At 42.8% G+C, this 12,490-nt stretch overlaps 1 protein-coding gene across 2 annotated transcripts in view; it reads right to left on the reverse strand.

Annotated features, from left to right (window-relative positions):
• Positions 1-8,666: 8,666 nt before the first annotated feature.
• sapcd2 (suppressor APC domain containing 2) overlaps positions 8,667-12,490 on the reverse strand; it is a 35,603-nt gene continuing 31,779 nt past the window's right edge. Inside the window, exons 3-7 of one of the 2 annotated variants that reach the window (XM_079873016.1) lie at positions 11,623-11,769; positions 10,914-11,015; positions 10,568-10,669; positions 8,925-9,099; positions 8,667-8,860 (exon numbers count right to left, since the gene is read on the reverse strand). In XM_079873016.1, the coding sequence (XP_079729142.1) occupies positions 8,971-9,099; positions 10,568-10,669; positions 10,914-11,015; positions 11,623-11,769 (480 nt within the window). In that variant the 3' untranslated portion in view covers positions 8,667-8,860; positions 8,925-8,970. Of the gene's footprint in view, positions 9,100-10,567; positions 10,670-10,913; positions 11,016-11,622; positions 11,770-12,490 lie in introns of both variants that reach the window. The other variant, XM_079873015.1, reaches the window with a different exon arrangement.

Raw genomic sequence — 12,490 nt, forward strand, 5'->3', positions numbered from 1 at the left:
ACTTTTTAATAGGATATGCTTTGCTATTAGAGTGACCAGAATATTTATTATGCCACCATGAACTATGATAACGTGCTGTAATGCAACTGTGCTCTGTGGACTCAAAATGCACCATACAGATAGTGTAATATGTCAAATAATCTAGTTATGTAATATATTTGCATTGCTTACCTAAACAGACTGCAGTGTGATTGTCCTGACACTTCTCAACCGTCCACATTTTTTACATCGACACTCCCTGGAAGTTTCAGGACATCAAATTGTATGATAAGCATTTTAATATAGGCCTATGTCTTGGAACACACACACACACACACACATACACGATAAGTTATAATTAATACTAATATAATTAATACTACGATAAGTAATACTTCATACTACTAACCCTAACAAAAGCTTGTGTAAAAATCATGTTAAGTATTGGTATCGCATAAAATTGGAAAGTACCAATATGTCGATACAGATGTTGAGCAATATAAAAAAAAATGTAATACAATAATGTGTTTAAAAAAAGACAGCAAACAAATTAGTGTGCTGATACTAGTAAAATCTATATATTTGTTAAATGTGTTAAATTATGTTGTTACATTATTATGTTCTTATTTTCTGTGACGGGCAGCCCAGAGAGAAGCTACATCGAATTAAATTCAATATATTTTGTTACAGTTTATTATGTCACCAAAATAGCAATTATAATGTGGGGGAAAAAAAACCAATTTGGTTACACTTTATGTGTCCCCGTTACAGTGTAAGTATACATTTAAGTACTAAGAAATAATAATTAACTACATGTACGTACTATAGCGTTTTGGTAGGATTAGGGTTTGGTTGAGGGTTAGTTGCATGTAATAATGCCCAATTTATAGTTATTACTGTAGTAAATACATGTAACGTGTAACAAGGACATTAAAAGTGTTACCAAATTTTTATGCTTAATGTGTGACTTTTTTTTTAATTATAAACAAACCTGAAATAAATAAGCACTTTTATTTTGAAATATGTTTTTACTACTTCCAGTAGCTTATATAAATATATAAGTATAGATACAAATAGATAAATCAAATATAAAAATAAAATTGAAATATAAACACCATAAGTATAAATCATAATTCATTAACAATGGATCACTTGACGTAGGTGTGTATTCATTGCCAACTGCTCTGAAACAGCACACACTTTAGCCCGCAACTAGACCAACATTTTTCATGTTGAAACGTGTAAATTAGCGTTCATATTTATTTAAATAATATAGCCTTTTGAAGTTTATTAAATACATTATCATATCGCGATTCCTGCTTTTACTTCCCCAAAACACCTCTTTAAATAATAACTAACACTTTTCATATAAATTAAGATATACAAGTTTTTTATTATATTAAATCATAAAAACAAAGCATTTATTCTTACCAGAAGTAATAGTCCTTGGACGGGGAGGCAACCATGTTCATTTTATGCCCGCATTTCTTGCACTTAATTTTACATTTCAACAAGCCAATCATTTGCTACCATTTTATTAATTTTAAAGACGATTTTTTGGTTTCTCCAACATAAACTTTACTCAAAAAAAGTGACTTTTCTCTCCAGTGAATCCATAGAGCTGGCGGATCGAGCTGACTAAAGCAGTCTGTCGAACAATACAACCCAAAAATGTAGATTTGGCACACTTTCATTTGATTGGCTTATGATGTTATCAGAATCAGATACACCTACCTGGGGTTTTGTGTTGGCAGAGTTGACACGTGACCGAGCACTTCTGTATTTAGTTATGTATGAAGTATTTAGATGATTATTTTTAGTTTAGTGCTTTATACTGGTTTTGAGGCATTGTACACACTATCCCACAAACCAATCATCATCATTTTTGTCATCTCTTTTTTGAATGACATGAAATCAACATGTCAGAAGCTTAACTGTTTTGTTACAGCCAGCGTCCCGATTTACCTGCTATTCGTCTTTCTTGAATCAGTGATGATCTGTATCTAACTTGTATTTTATTACAGCTTTCTTACATACATTATGTAATGAATGAAGTAAATAAAACACGTGCTTGCCTATTATGGTAATCAATAATTAAATATAAAGAATGTTCTCACCATTATTTACCTCTTTTATAAGGTGAATTAGTTTGTTTTATAGCAATAATCATCAAATAGTCTTTATGGGCACACTGCCCTCACACTACCGACTATTAAATGTTATAAATCAAAGGAGCCACACACCTTCATCTAAGTTGTAGAATCCCTTTTAAAGAGAAAACATGTGTGAAGCATTGTGGCTCACTCTGCGCACACATGACGCAACACAACAATCCTTGGCGATTTATTCACATTAATGTTGTGGTGGTTGTTTTCTTCAGTTGCCAATCTCAGATGTGGTGAAAAGATATCGCCATGTCTTAAACTTGTGCAGGACGACCGTAGCTTTCAAAAAAGCTTGTGTTTCAAGAAATGCTGTGAAAGACACCACAGCAATTTCAGATATTTACATTGTAGACACAAGTGTCCTAGAACAGTTCAAGGGGAAATACACACTTTTGCGACTAGCACAACTCTGTCAGAAAATAGTTGGTGAGCTAGCAGAAAAGATCATTGAAATGGAAAACAACAAACAGCTCATCACCTTTTCTGTCAAGAAAGACTGAATGTGGGCAACAAGATGTTAACTAGCCAAGTTTGTTTAAAGTAGGTTGTTGTAAACTATACGAATTTGTTTGTTTCTGTGGTTTGATCTTGGACTAGGGCAGTGCAGCATTTTTTTTTCCCCCAAGTATTGAGAGAGTTTTCTCATTTTGAAATGCTCAATATAATGTTTGTCATAATCAGATGGTTCAGATTTGCTGCTGATACCCTAGTAAAGAATAGTTTGCATTATTTGTAGTATTTATATTTGATTTAATAAAAGTGCTTACTTTCTCTGATGTGCTGCCTATAGTGTTTGTTCTACTTCAGTCAGGTATGCAAAACTAATTTTAAATGGTAAATATGTTGCATATAATTAACGGAAAAATGTATGTAATTTGTTGATAGGTTATAGACCATCCATCCATCCATCTTCTTCCGCTTATCCGGGGCCGGGTCGCGGGGGCAGCAGTCTAAGCAGGGATGCCCAGACTTCCCTCTCCCTAGACACTTCCTCCAGCTCTTCCGGGGGGACATCGAGGCGTTCCCAGGCCAGCCGGGAGACATAATCCCTCCAGCGTGTCCTAGGTCTTCCCTGGGGTCTCCTCCCGGTTGGACATGCCCGGAACACCTTCCCCAGAAAGCGTCCAGGAGGCATCCGGAAAAGATGCCTGAGCCACCTCAGCTGGCCCCTCTCGATGTGGAGGAGCAGCGGCTCTACTCTGAGCTCCTCCCGAGTGACCGAGCTTCTCACCCTATCTCTAAGGGATCGCCCAGCCACCCTGCGGAGAAAGCTCATTTCGGCCACCTGTATCTGGGATCTTGTCCTTTCGGTCATGACCCACAGCTCATGACCATAGGTGAAAATAGGAACGTAGATTGACCGGTAAATCGTAGATTGATTTCTTCACCACGACAGACCGGCACCTCGACCGCATTACTGCAGAAGCTGCACTGATCCGTCTGTCAATCTCCCGTTCCATCCTTCCCTCACTCGTGAACAAGACCCCAAGATACTTGAACTCCTCCACTTGAGGCAGGAACTCTCCACCAACCTGAAGCGGACAAACCACTCTTTTCCGACTGAGAACCATGGCCTCGGATTTGGAAGGGCTGATTCTCATCCCAGCCACTTCACACTCGGCTGCAAACAGCCCCAGTGCATGCTGAAAGTCCTGGTCTGATGGGGCCAGCACGACAACATCATCCGCAAAGAGCAGATATTAAATCGCGTGGTCCCCAAACCTGACACCCACCGGCCCCTGGCTGCGCCTAGAAATTCTGTCCATAAAAATTATGAACAGAACCGGCGAAAAAGGGCAGCCCTGCCGGAGTCCAACATGCACCAGGAACAAGTATGACTTACTGCCGGCAATGCGAACCAAGCTCCTGCTCCGGTCGTACAGGGACCGGATAGCCCTTAGCAAAGGGCCCCGAACCCCATACTCCCAGAGCACCCTCCACAAGATGCTGCGAGGGACACAGTCGAATGCCTTCTCCAAATCCACAAAGCACATGTGGATTGGTTGGGCAAACTCCCATGAACCCTCCAGCACCCTGGAGAGGGTATAGAGCTGGTCCAGTGTTCCACAACCGAGACGAAAACCACACTGTTCCTCCTGAATCCGAGGTTCTACTATCGACCATATTCTCCTCTCCAGTACCCTGGCATAGACTTTCCCGGGGAGGCTGAGAAGTGTGATCCCCCTATAGTTGGAACACAGCCTCCGGTCCCCCTTCTTAAAAAGAGGGACCACCACCCCAGTCTGCCAGCCCAAAGTTACTGTCCCCAACCGCCACGCGATGCTGCAGAGGCGTGTCAGCCAAGACAGCCCCACAACATCCACGGACTTAAGGTATTTGGGGCGGATCTCATCCACCTCTTGCCACCAAGGAGCTTCTTGACTACCTCGGTGACTTCAGCTTGGGTGATGGACGAGTCCACCTCTGAGCCCTCAGCCTCTGCTTCCTCTGTGGAAGACGTGTCGGTGGGATTGAGGAGATCCTCGAAGTATTCCTTCCACCTCCGATGACATCCCCAGTCGAGGTCAACAGCTGCCCACCTCCACTGTAAACAGCGTTGGTAGGGCACTGCTTCCCCCTCCTGAGGAGCCGGACGGTTTGCCAGAATCTCTTCAAGGCCGACCAATAGTCCTTTTCCATGGCCTCACTAAACTCCTCCCAGGCCCAATTTTTTGCCTCCACAACCACCCGGGCTGCAGTCCGCTTGGCCTACCGGTACCCGTCAGCTGCCTCAGGAGTCCCACAAGCCAGCCAGGCCCGATATGACTCCTTCAGCTTGACGGCATCCCTTACTTCCGGTGTCCACCACCGGGTTCAGGGATTGCCGCCTCGACAGGCACCGGAGACCTTACGGCCACAGCTCCGAATGGCCGCGTTGACAATGGAGGTGGAGAACATGGTCCACTCGGACTCAATATCTCCAGACTCCCTTGGGATCTGGTCAAAGCTCTGCCGGAGGTGGAAAGTTGAAGATCTCTCTGACAGGGGATTCGGTCTGCCGAGTCTGTCCAGCTTCCTCCTCCGCCATCAGATCCAACTCACCACCAGGTGGTGATCAGTTGACAGCTCCGCCCCTCTCTTCACCCGAGTGTCCAAGACATACGGCCGGAGGTCAGATGAAACAACCACAAAGTCGATTATCGACCTCCGGCCTAGAGTGTCCTGGTGCCATGTGCACTGATGGACACCCTTATGCTTGAACATGGTGTTCGTTATGGACAAGCCGTAACTAGCACAAAAGTCCAATAACTGAACACCGCTCGGGTTCAGATCAGGGGGGCCGTTCCTCCCAATCAAGCCCCTCCAGGTGTCACTGTTGCTGCCCACGTGGGCGTTGAAGTCCCCCAGTAGAACGACGGAGTCCCCAGTCGGAGCACTTTCCAGCACCCCTCCCAGAGACCCCAAGAAGGCTGGGTACTCTACACTGCCGTTTGGCCCATAGGTGCACACGACAGTGAGAGACCTATCCCCGACCCGAAGGCGCAGGGAAGCGACCCTCTCGTTCACCAGGGTGAACTCCAACACATGGCGGCTGAGCTGGGGGGCTATAAGCAAACCCACACCAGCCTGCCGCCTCTCACCATGGGCAACTCCAGAGTGGTGAAGAGTCCATCCTCTCTCAAGGAGTGTGGTTCCAGAGCCCAAGCCGTGCGTGGAGGTGATCCCAACTATCTCTAGTCGGAATCTCTGAACCTCACGCACAATCTCAGGCTCTTTCCCCGCCAGAGAGGTGACATTCCATGTTCCTAGAGCTAGATTCCATGTCCAAGGATCGCCTTCGACTGCCGCCCGATCCACTAAGCACCGGCCGCTTACGGTTCCTCTTACAGGTGGCGGGTCCACGGGAGGGCGGCCCCACGTCGCTCCTTCGGGCTGAGCCCGGCTGGACCCCATGGGGGAAGGCCTGACCACCAGGCGCTCACATACAAGCCCCAACCCCGGGCCTGGCTCCAGGGTGGGGCCCTGGCTGCGCCATGCCGGGCGACGTCATGGTCCTTGGATTTAATGCCATCATAAAGGGTTTTTGAACCGCTCTTAGTCTGACCCGTCACCTAGAACCTGTTTGCCTTGGGAGACCCTACCAGGGTCATATAGCCCCAGACAACATAGCTCCTAGGGTCATTCAGGTACTCAAACCCCTCCACCATGTTAAGGTGGCAGTTCAAGGAAGGGAGGTTATAGACTTTCTACTGATATCAACAGTTTTTCACTCTAATAAGATAGTCCTAAAAGATATATTGAGAATGTCTGCTAACAGTCTACTGATCGCAAACTATATATTTGTTGACAAGCAACTGATCTTTAGTTGATTATCAACAGATGGTAAACTACAGATTTTGTCAGTTTTTAATGTTTCATTTATGGTACTGTAATGGCTGAATGGCTACTAATAACTAGTAGAGTCTGAAAAGAATGTACTATCAAAATAAAGCTATTTTTGCAAATAACTTGAAACCAAAAACTGCAAAATACACTAATCTAACTTCTAATCTAATCTAATTAAATCTAATCTAAGTCTTCTGTAGAAAAGCAAAAATAAAGAAATAAACCTCTGCGATGTTGACTGACACAGAAGAGTCTCAAGAACACGCGTCACTAATGAACGCCCTGCTTTAATAATGGAAAAGCATCAAGATTGTTGTGGATTACATATACAAAAGAAATGAGAGTTGAGATCAACGGTATGATGATATTCATTACATCACATGTGCAGCATATATATATATATATATATATATATATATATAAAGCCTCTAATGACATTAATGTCCTTCAGCTTCATTGATTGGTCTCCTGTAATGTCTCTTAACGATCACTTAAACCATCATTTTTCCAGACGCTGAACCGCAGAGAACGACGGAGATCTTTCCAGTGATTCTTCATTATCAGCTCAGACTCAGATAGAATGATGGAAGTGAAAACACTCTTCAGCTGCTACTTACTGTATGTCTGTCTTTTCTTTTTGCATCTTCATGAACACATTCAGCTCCTGTAAACTGAATAGCTGATTTATTCCATGCAATAACTGAAAAGCATGTGCCAGATCATCAGTGCTTTCTAAAGGTGGTCAAATTAAATACATTATTTCACACAGCTATAAATGCTTCAACACCAGGATTTACGTTTGAATGCTTCACTTGATTGAAATGAACTTCACAGCGTCCAGTTTTGTAAACCCCACAAACATTCTCCTTATCCAACATCACCATCTTTAGATGATCGCAATAAAATATTCGTTGTCCAGTCACATCCACAAACATCCTTCCTTTCTCATTTTGACCTTCTTCCATCAGGGCTGAAACTGACTACTAAGTTTTTTAGTAATGTTCTCATCATTCAGGTCTGAAATGCACTTTCATGCCACGTTGTGCTAATATATGGCTATAGTAAATATAGATTGGAAGCATTTAGTCCTCTGAAGTAAGTGATTCATGTAAGTCACTGCTGTGGTCATTCATAAAATCAGATTCAATTAATCTTCACACATGAGCAATCAAAGAATCAAACTACAAACCCTCCAGCAGAACCGAGTGAAATTGTGCATAAAAGAATATTCCAGGTAATTATTAAACCGTATCTGTAGAGTGAGCTGTCATTTACCACAGCCAATCATTCTCACTTATTAGTCCCGCCTCAAAGAACAACTTCAGTGTGAATATCACTCATATTTAACTAAAGAATTAATACAAGTGCTTAAAAAAAAAAAAAAAAAACCACAAGCTTCTCATTTCTGCGTTTAAACAGAATGACTTCCATTATTATAAAGACTTTCTGTTCTGCAAACTAATAGAAGAGTCTACATCTTTCTATGGTATTAGACAGCGAGTCACAAACGCATTCAAAGAAATATCTTTGAGAGAAAAGTCACCTTTTTAAGGAACCCTGATCATGTGGTTTCTTCTAGATAGCACTGGGCTGGAACAGAATAAAGCGGTTCTTTAAAAAAATCTAAATATAACGTCCGGTGAAAGGACAGACTTCTCTATGGTGATGATGTGTGCAGGACCTCTCCAATCATTCAGTGCAATTAAACCCCGCCCCTTACACTCAGACCAGCCTCCATCCAATCAACAACTGCTGGACAGAACCAAGCCCCGCCCTACATTTCTTCTTTTCCGATAATCGGTTTCATTCAGATGTAAGGCACAATACAGAAGAAAAGATCTGCCGCTACTTCTGTTACATTGCGACCTTTCAGAAGTCTTTTTAACTTTCCATGCCATCTTTAACAGCAAAGCTTATGGTGAGATGCTCAAAAACAGCCAAAGACGTCTGCATGTGCATGGATGAAGGAGAGGAACTTTACAAATGCAACTTTTTCTGAAAACACAGCACACTAATCAAAGCACCACAACTGAAAAAATCTAACTAAAAGAAAGATCTACACCAAACCGTTGATCTCACTGATCGACTGCTCCATTCACACAGACTGTCCAGAAGAAACGTGTGGTGAACTTTAGAAGCAGTCTCTGCACCGACGTGTTTGTTCATGCCATCGGACCGTCCTGCGCTGGAATCCAGTTTATTGTTCTGCTCATTTCTTGTATTTTGCACATGTAGTCTCAGCTGAGATGGAGGAGCTGTGAGAATAACGAGAAGCTCCAGCTGAAGGGGTTGATATAGACTGGGCTGTTGCTTCTCTGGTATTATTGTGTTCAAATTGCACTGAAATACATGTAAACTCTGCCTCAGATGAAAGCGTGATTGGGCTCAAAGTGAACAGTGGTGTTGGGCTGGTCTCTGGAGTGATGATGGTGATGATGATGATGGTCAGATGACGTGAACAGTGGTGTTGGGCTGGTCTCTGGAGTGATGATGGTGATGGTCAGATGAAGGTGGAGTCGAGTGCGCTGCTGTCGTGAGTGTTGCGAGCACGAGCTTCAAACAGCTGCTTGATCAGCGCAGATTTCTCATGCTCCAGCTGAGTGATGCGCTCGCTCTTCTCTGTCACTTCCTGTAGGTGAAAAACACATGAATATACAAATAGCCCACTTCCAATCACTCACACCAGTTCAGAGATCAGAGATCCACTTTGTCAGTTTTACCGTAGTAAATGCTGCTCGATGGCAAGTGTAAATACTGGTTTATTTCAGCCATATACTGTAGGGATGTCATGAGAACCGATACTTCGGTACCAAGTCGGTATCAACATTTTAAAATCCTGACGGTACCTGTTTTTCTACAGTCTACAGTACCGCAAGTATCGACAGTACCGAACATTAACGCACTATAGCATGTAAGTTGAACGCAAACAGATTATCAGAGCAAATCAGTCATTTTAAAACTTTGGCATTGGCATGGTTCAAATCACACTTATCTGACCATTATCAGTTTGTAGCAGTAAACGAAGTTCAGTATGGCGTACCACAAGGCTCAGTACTAGGACCGTTGCTGTTCACTCTGTACATGCTACCCTCACACACACACACACACACACACACACACACACTCTGTACATGCTACCCTTGGGAGATATCATTAGGAAGCATGGCATTAGTTTTCACTGTTATGCTGACGATACTCAGCTCTATATTTCTTCACGCCCCGACAAAACTTACCAATTCACAAAATTAACAGAATGCACAGCTGATTTAAAATTTGGGTGACTAGTAATTTCCTACTACTCATTTCTGAAAAAACAATCTAACACTTGATGGCTGCTCTGTCAAGTCTTCGTCGTTGGTTAGGAACCTGGGTGTGCTCTTTGATACCAATCTTTCATTTGAAAGTCACGTGTCTAGTATCTGTAAAACCGCATTCTTCCATCTTAAAAATATATCTAAATTACGCCATATGCTCTCATTGACAAATGCGGAACAGTTAGTTCATGCGTTCATGACCTCAAGGCTAGATTATTGTAATGCTCTACTGGGTGGTTGCCCTGCACGCTTAATAAACAAACTACAGCTGGTTCAAAACGCAGCAGCTCGAGTTCTTACCAGAACCAGGAAGTATGACCATATTAGCCCGGTTCTGTCAACACTGCACTGGCTCCCTATTAAACATCGCATACATTTTAAAATATTGCTGATCACTTACAAAGCACTAAATGGTTTAGCTCCGCAGCACTTGAGCGAGCTCTTAACGCATTATAGTCCTTCACGTCTATTGCGATCTCAAAACTCCGGCCAGTTGATAATACCTAGAATATCAAAGTCGACTGCTGGCGGTAGATCCTTCTCCTATTTAGCACAAAAACTCTGGAACAGTCTTCCTAACATTGTCCGGGAAGCAGACACACTCTGTCAGTTCAAAGCTAGACTAAAGACACATCTCTTAAATCAGGCATACACATAACACATTGTGTGACTGTAATGTGACTCATTTCTGAATGAAACAGGAAACTGTCTCTTATCCAAGTTCACGGATCTGATCGGGTGTTAGGAGTGATATGTGTGGTCCGGGTGTGTGTGACCTCTGACCTGTGTGAGCAGGCGGTTGTGCTCCTTCAGTGTGTGTATGGCCTGAGGAGGAGCAGTGCTGGACGAGACGCCGGCCGACAGCGAGTCTGAGGACGAGACCGTCTGAGAACAGCAAACACACACACACACACACACACACACACACACACACACACACACACACACACACACACACCACACATACTGATTCAGCTGTAGAATAATTATCAGGAAACTAAAGTAACATCACTTGATTATTGTCAATCACCTTCACATTTTCCACCACAATAATATCTATATATAATATATATCATTAAGGTTTAATTCTAATGAATAATATAATATAAATAACTAGGTTTATACGAACCTTCCCAGAAACAGTAATTAAATCACTGAGGCAGCGTGTGATTTCCTGCAGTTTTGGCAGAAGAACATCCATTCGACTTTGACAAGATTCAGCCAAAAACTCCTGAAGAAATACAATATGGTGTCAGAAATGAGCTTTTAGATTAATGAGGTCATTATTTGACACCTGGAATTAGTTTTCTGGGGCATCTGTATTAACCACAGAAATACACATTCACCGTTCATTTACGTCAAACACTAAAATCAAATTAGCATTTAGAATTTTTCCTTGACAAAGTTTTTGATTATCTTCAAACTCAGTTTAGTTCTGACACACACGCCTGTAGTTCTCACTGGACTGAAGCTAAACTCGGCTGATCTGAATGAAAACTGATCTAAAACTTCAGTGCAAACCTCCACTGTTATGCCGTCGTTCGTTGCACTCCACACTCTGAAATATGATCAATTCTGATAGAATACTTTTTGAGTTACTGGGAAAGTTTTTAAAACCCACAACTAGACTACAATGAAATATCATAAAAAAATGACAGCATTTTTGTCAGAGCTCTGGTTGATTTTGTGTTCTTCATTTCGGTCAGAAATACTGAGACTCTCAGACTGCTAGAAACGATCAATAAATAAATCTTCCCATTGGAAGACAGTGGTTTTGAATGAGATGTCTTGATGAGCACAGTAATGACGGCGTGTTAAACCAGTGATGGGAAACGTACGGTGGAGTGGCGGCTCTGGCCCACGAGTCTCTGGGTCTCAGTGATGTTGTGGATCTGGGTCTGGTACCATTCTCTGGCTCGCTCCAACACATCCAGGCCAGCCAGCAGCGAGTCCTTCTCCTGCTCCAGCTCCTTCATCTGCTTCAGCTGACAGAAACACACCGTTAAACTCCCTTAAAAACCTGCTCCTGAAGACCAGGGCTGATAGCCTGGCTCCGCCCTCCTGCGTACTTCCGCTCAATTTCATTTTCCTTCAGTACTACGTCTGGGACTGCTGTATATTCTTAGGTTTCCAGTAGGGATGGGCATTCGATTAAATTTTCTTAGTCGATCGTCGGGAGAATTAACAATCGACTATCGATTAATCATTAATATTTTTATATTGAAATTCATTATTTCTTTAACTTTTTATAAATTAAAAATGCAATGAAAATACAAAAATACAGTTTGTTTGTCCTCGATGAGATCTTTATTACAAGAAGATCAACTTGTGGCAGTGAAACTGGGCGTTCGGTAGACTTGAAGATATGCCCTGCGGTGCTCTAGAACAGCGGAGCCTGCAGCTGCGAGCCGGCGTTCTTAAACAGAGACCCATGGCCACTTCATCCGGTTTCTGTGGTCGGACAGCTCTCCGATCGTGAAGAGACCAGGTGTAAATGCCCTCCGAAACACATTCGAGACGGATTTAAACCCGATCGCTCACACCACTTCAGGAGGAGATCTGGGCCACATTCCACACGAAACTGGACAAGAGTAAATGCATCTGGTTGTTGAAACCACATATGTAAATTTGACTTATCCCAAAAATGCTAAGAAATAAACGTGTGAGAGCGTGTTATAGGCTATATGTCATGTTATAGCCAGACAT

The sequence above is a fragment of the Squalius cephalus genome (genome assembly GCF_949319135.1).
Source record: "Squalius cephalus genome assembly, chromosome: 5".
NCBI classification, from domain to species: domain Eukaryota; kingdom Metazoa; phylum Chordata; class Actinopteri; order Cypriniformes; family Leuciscidae; genus Squalius; species Squalius cephalus.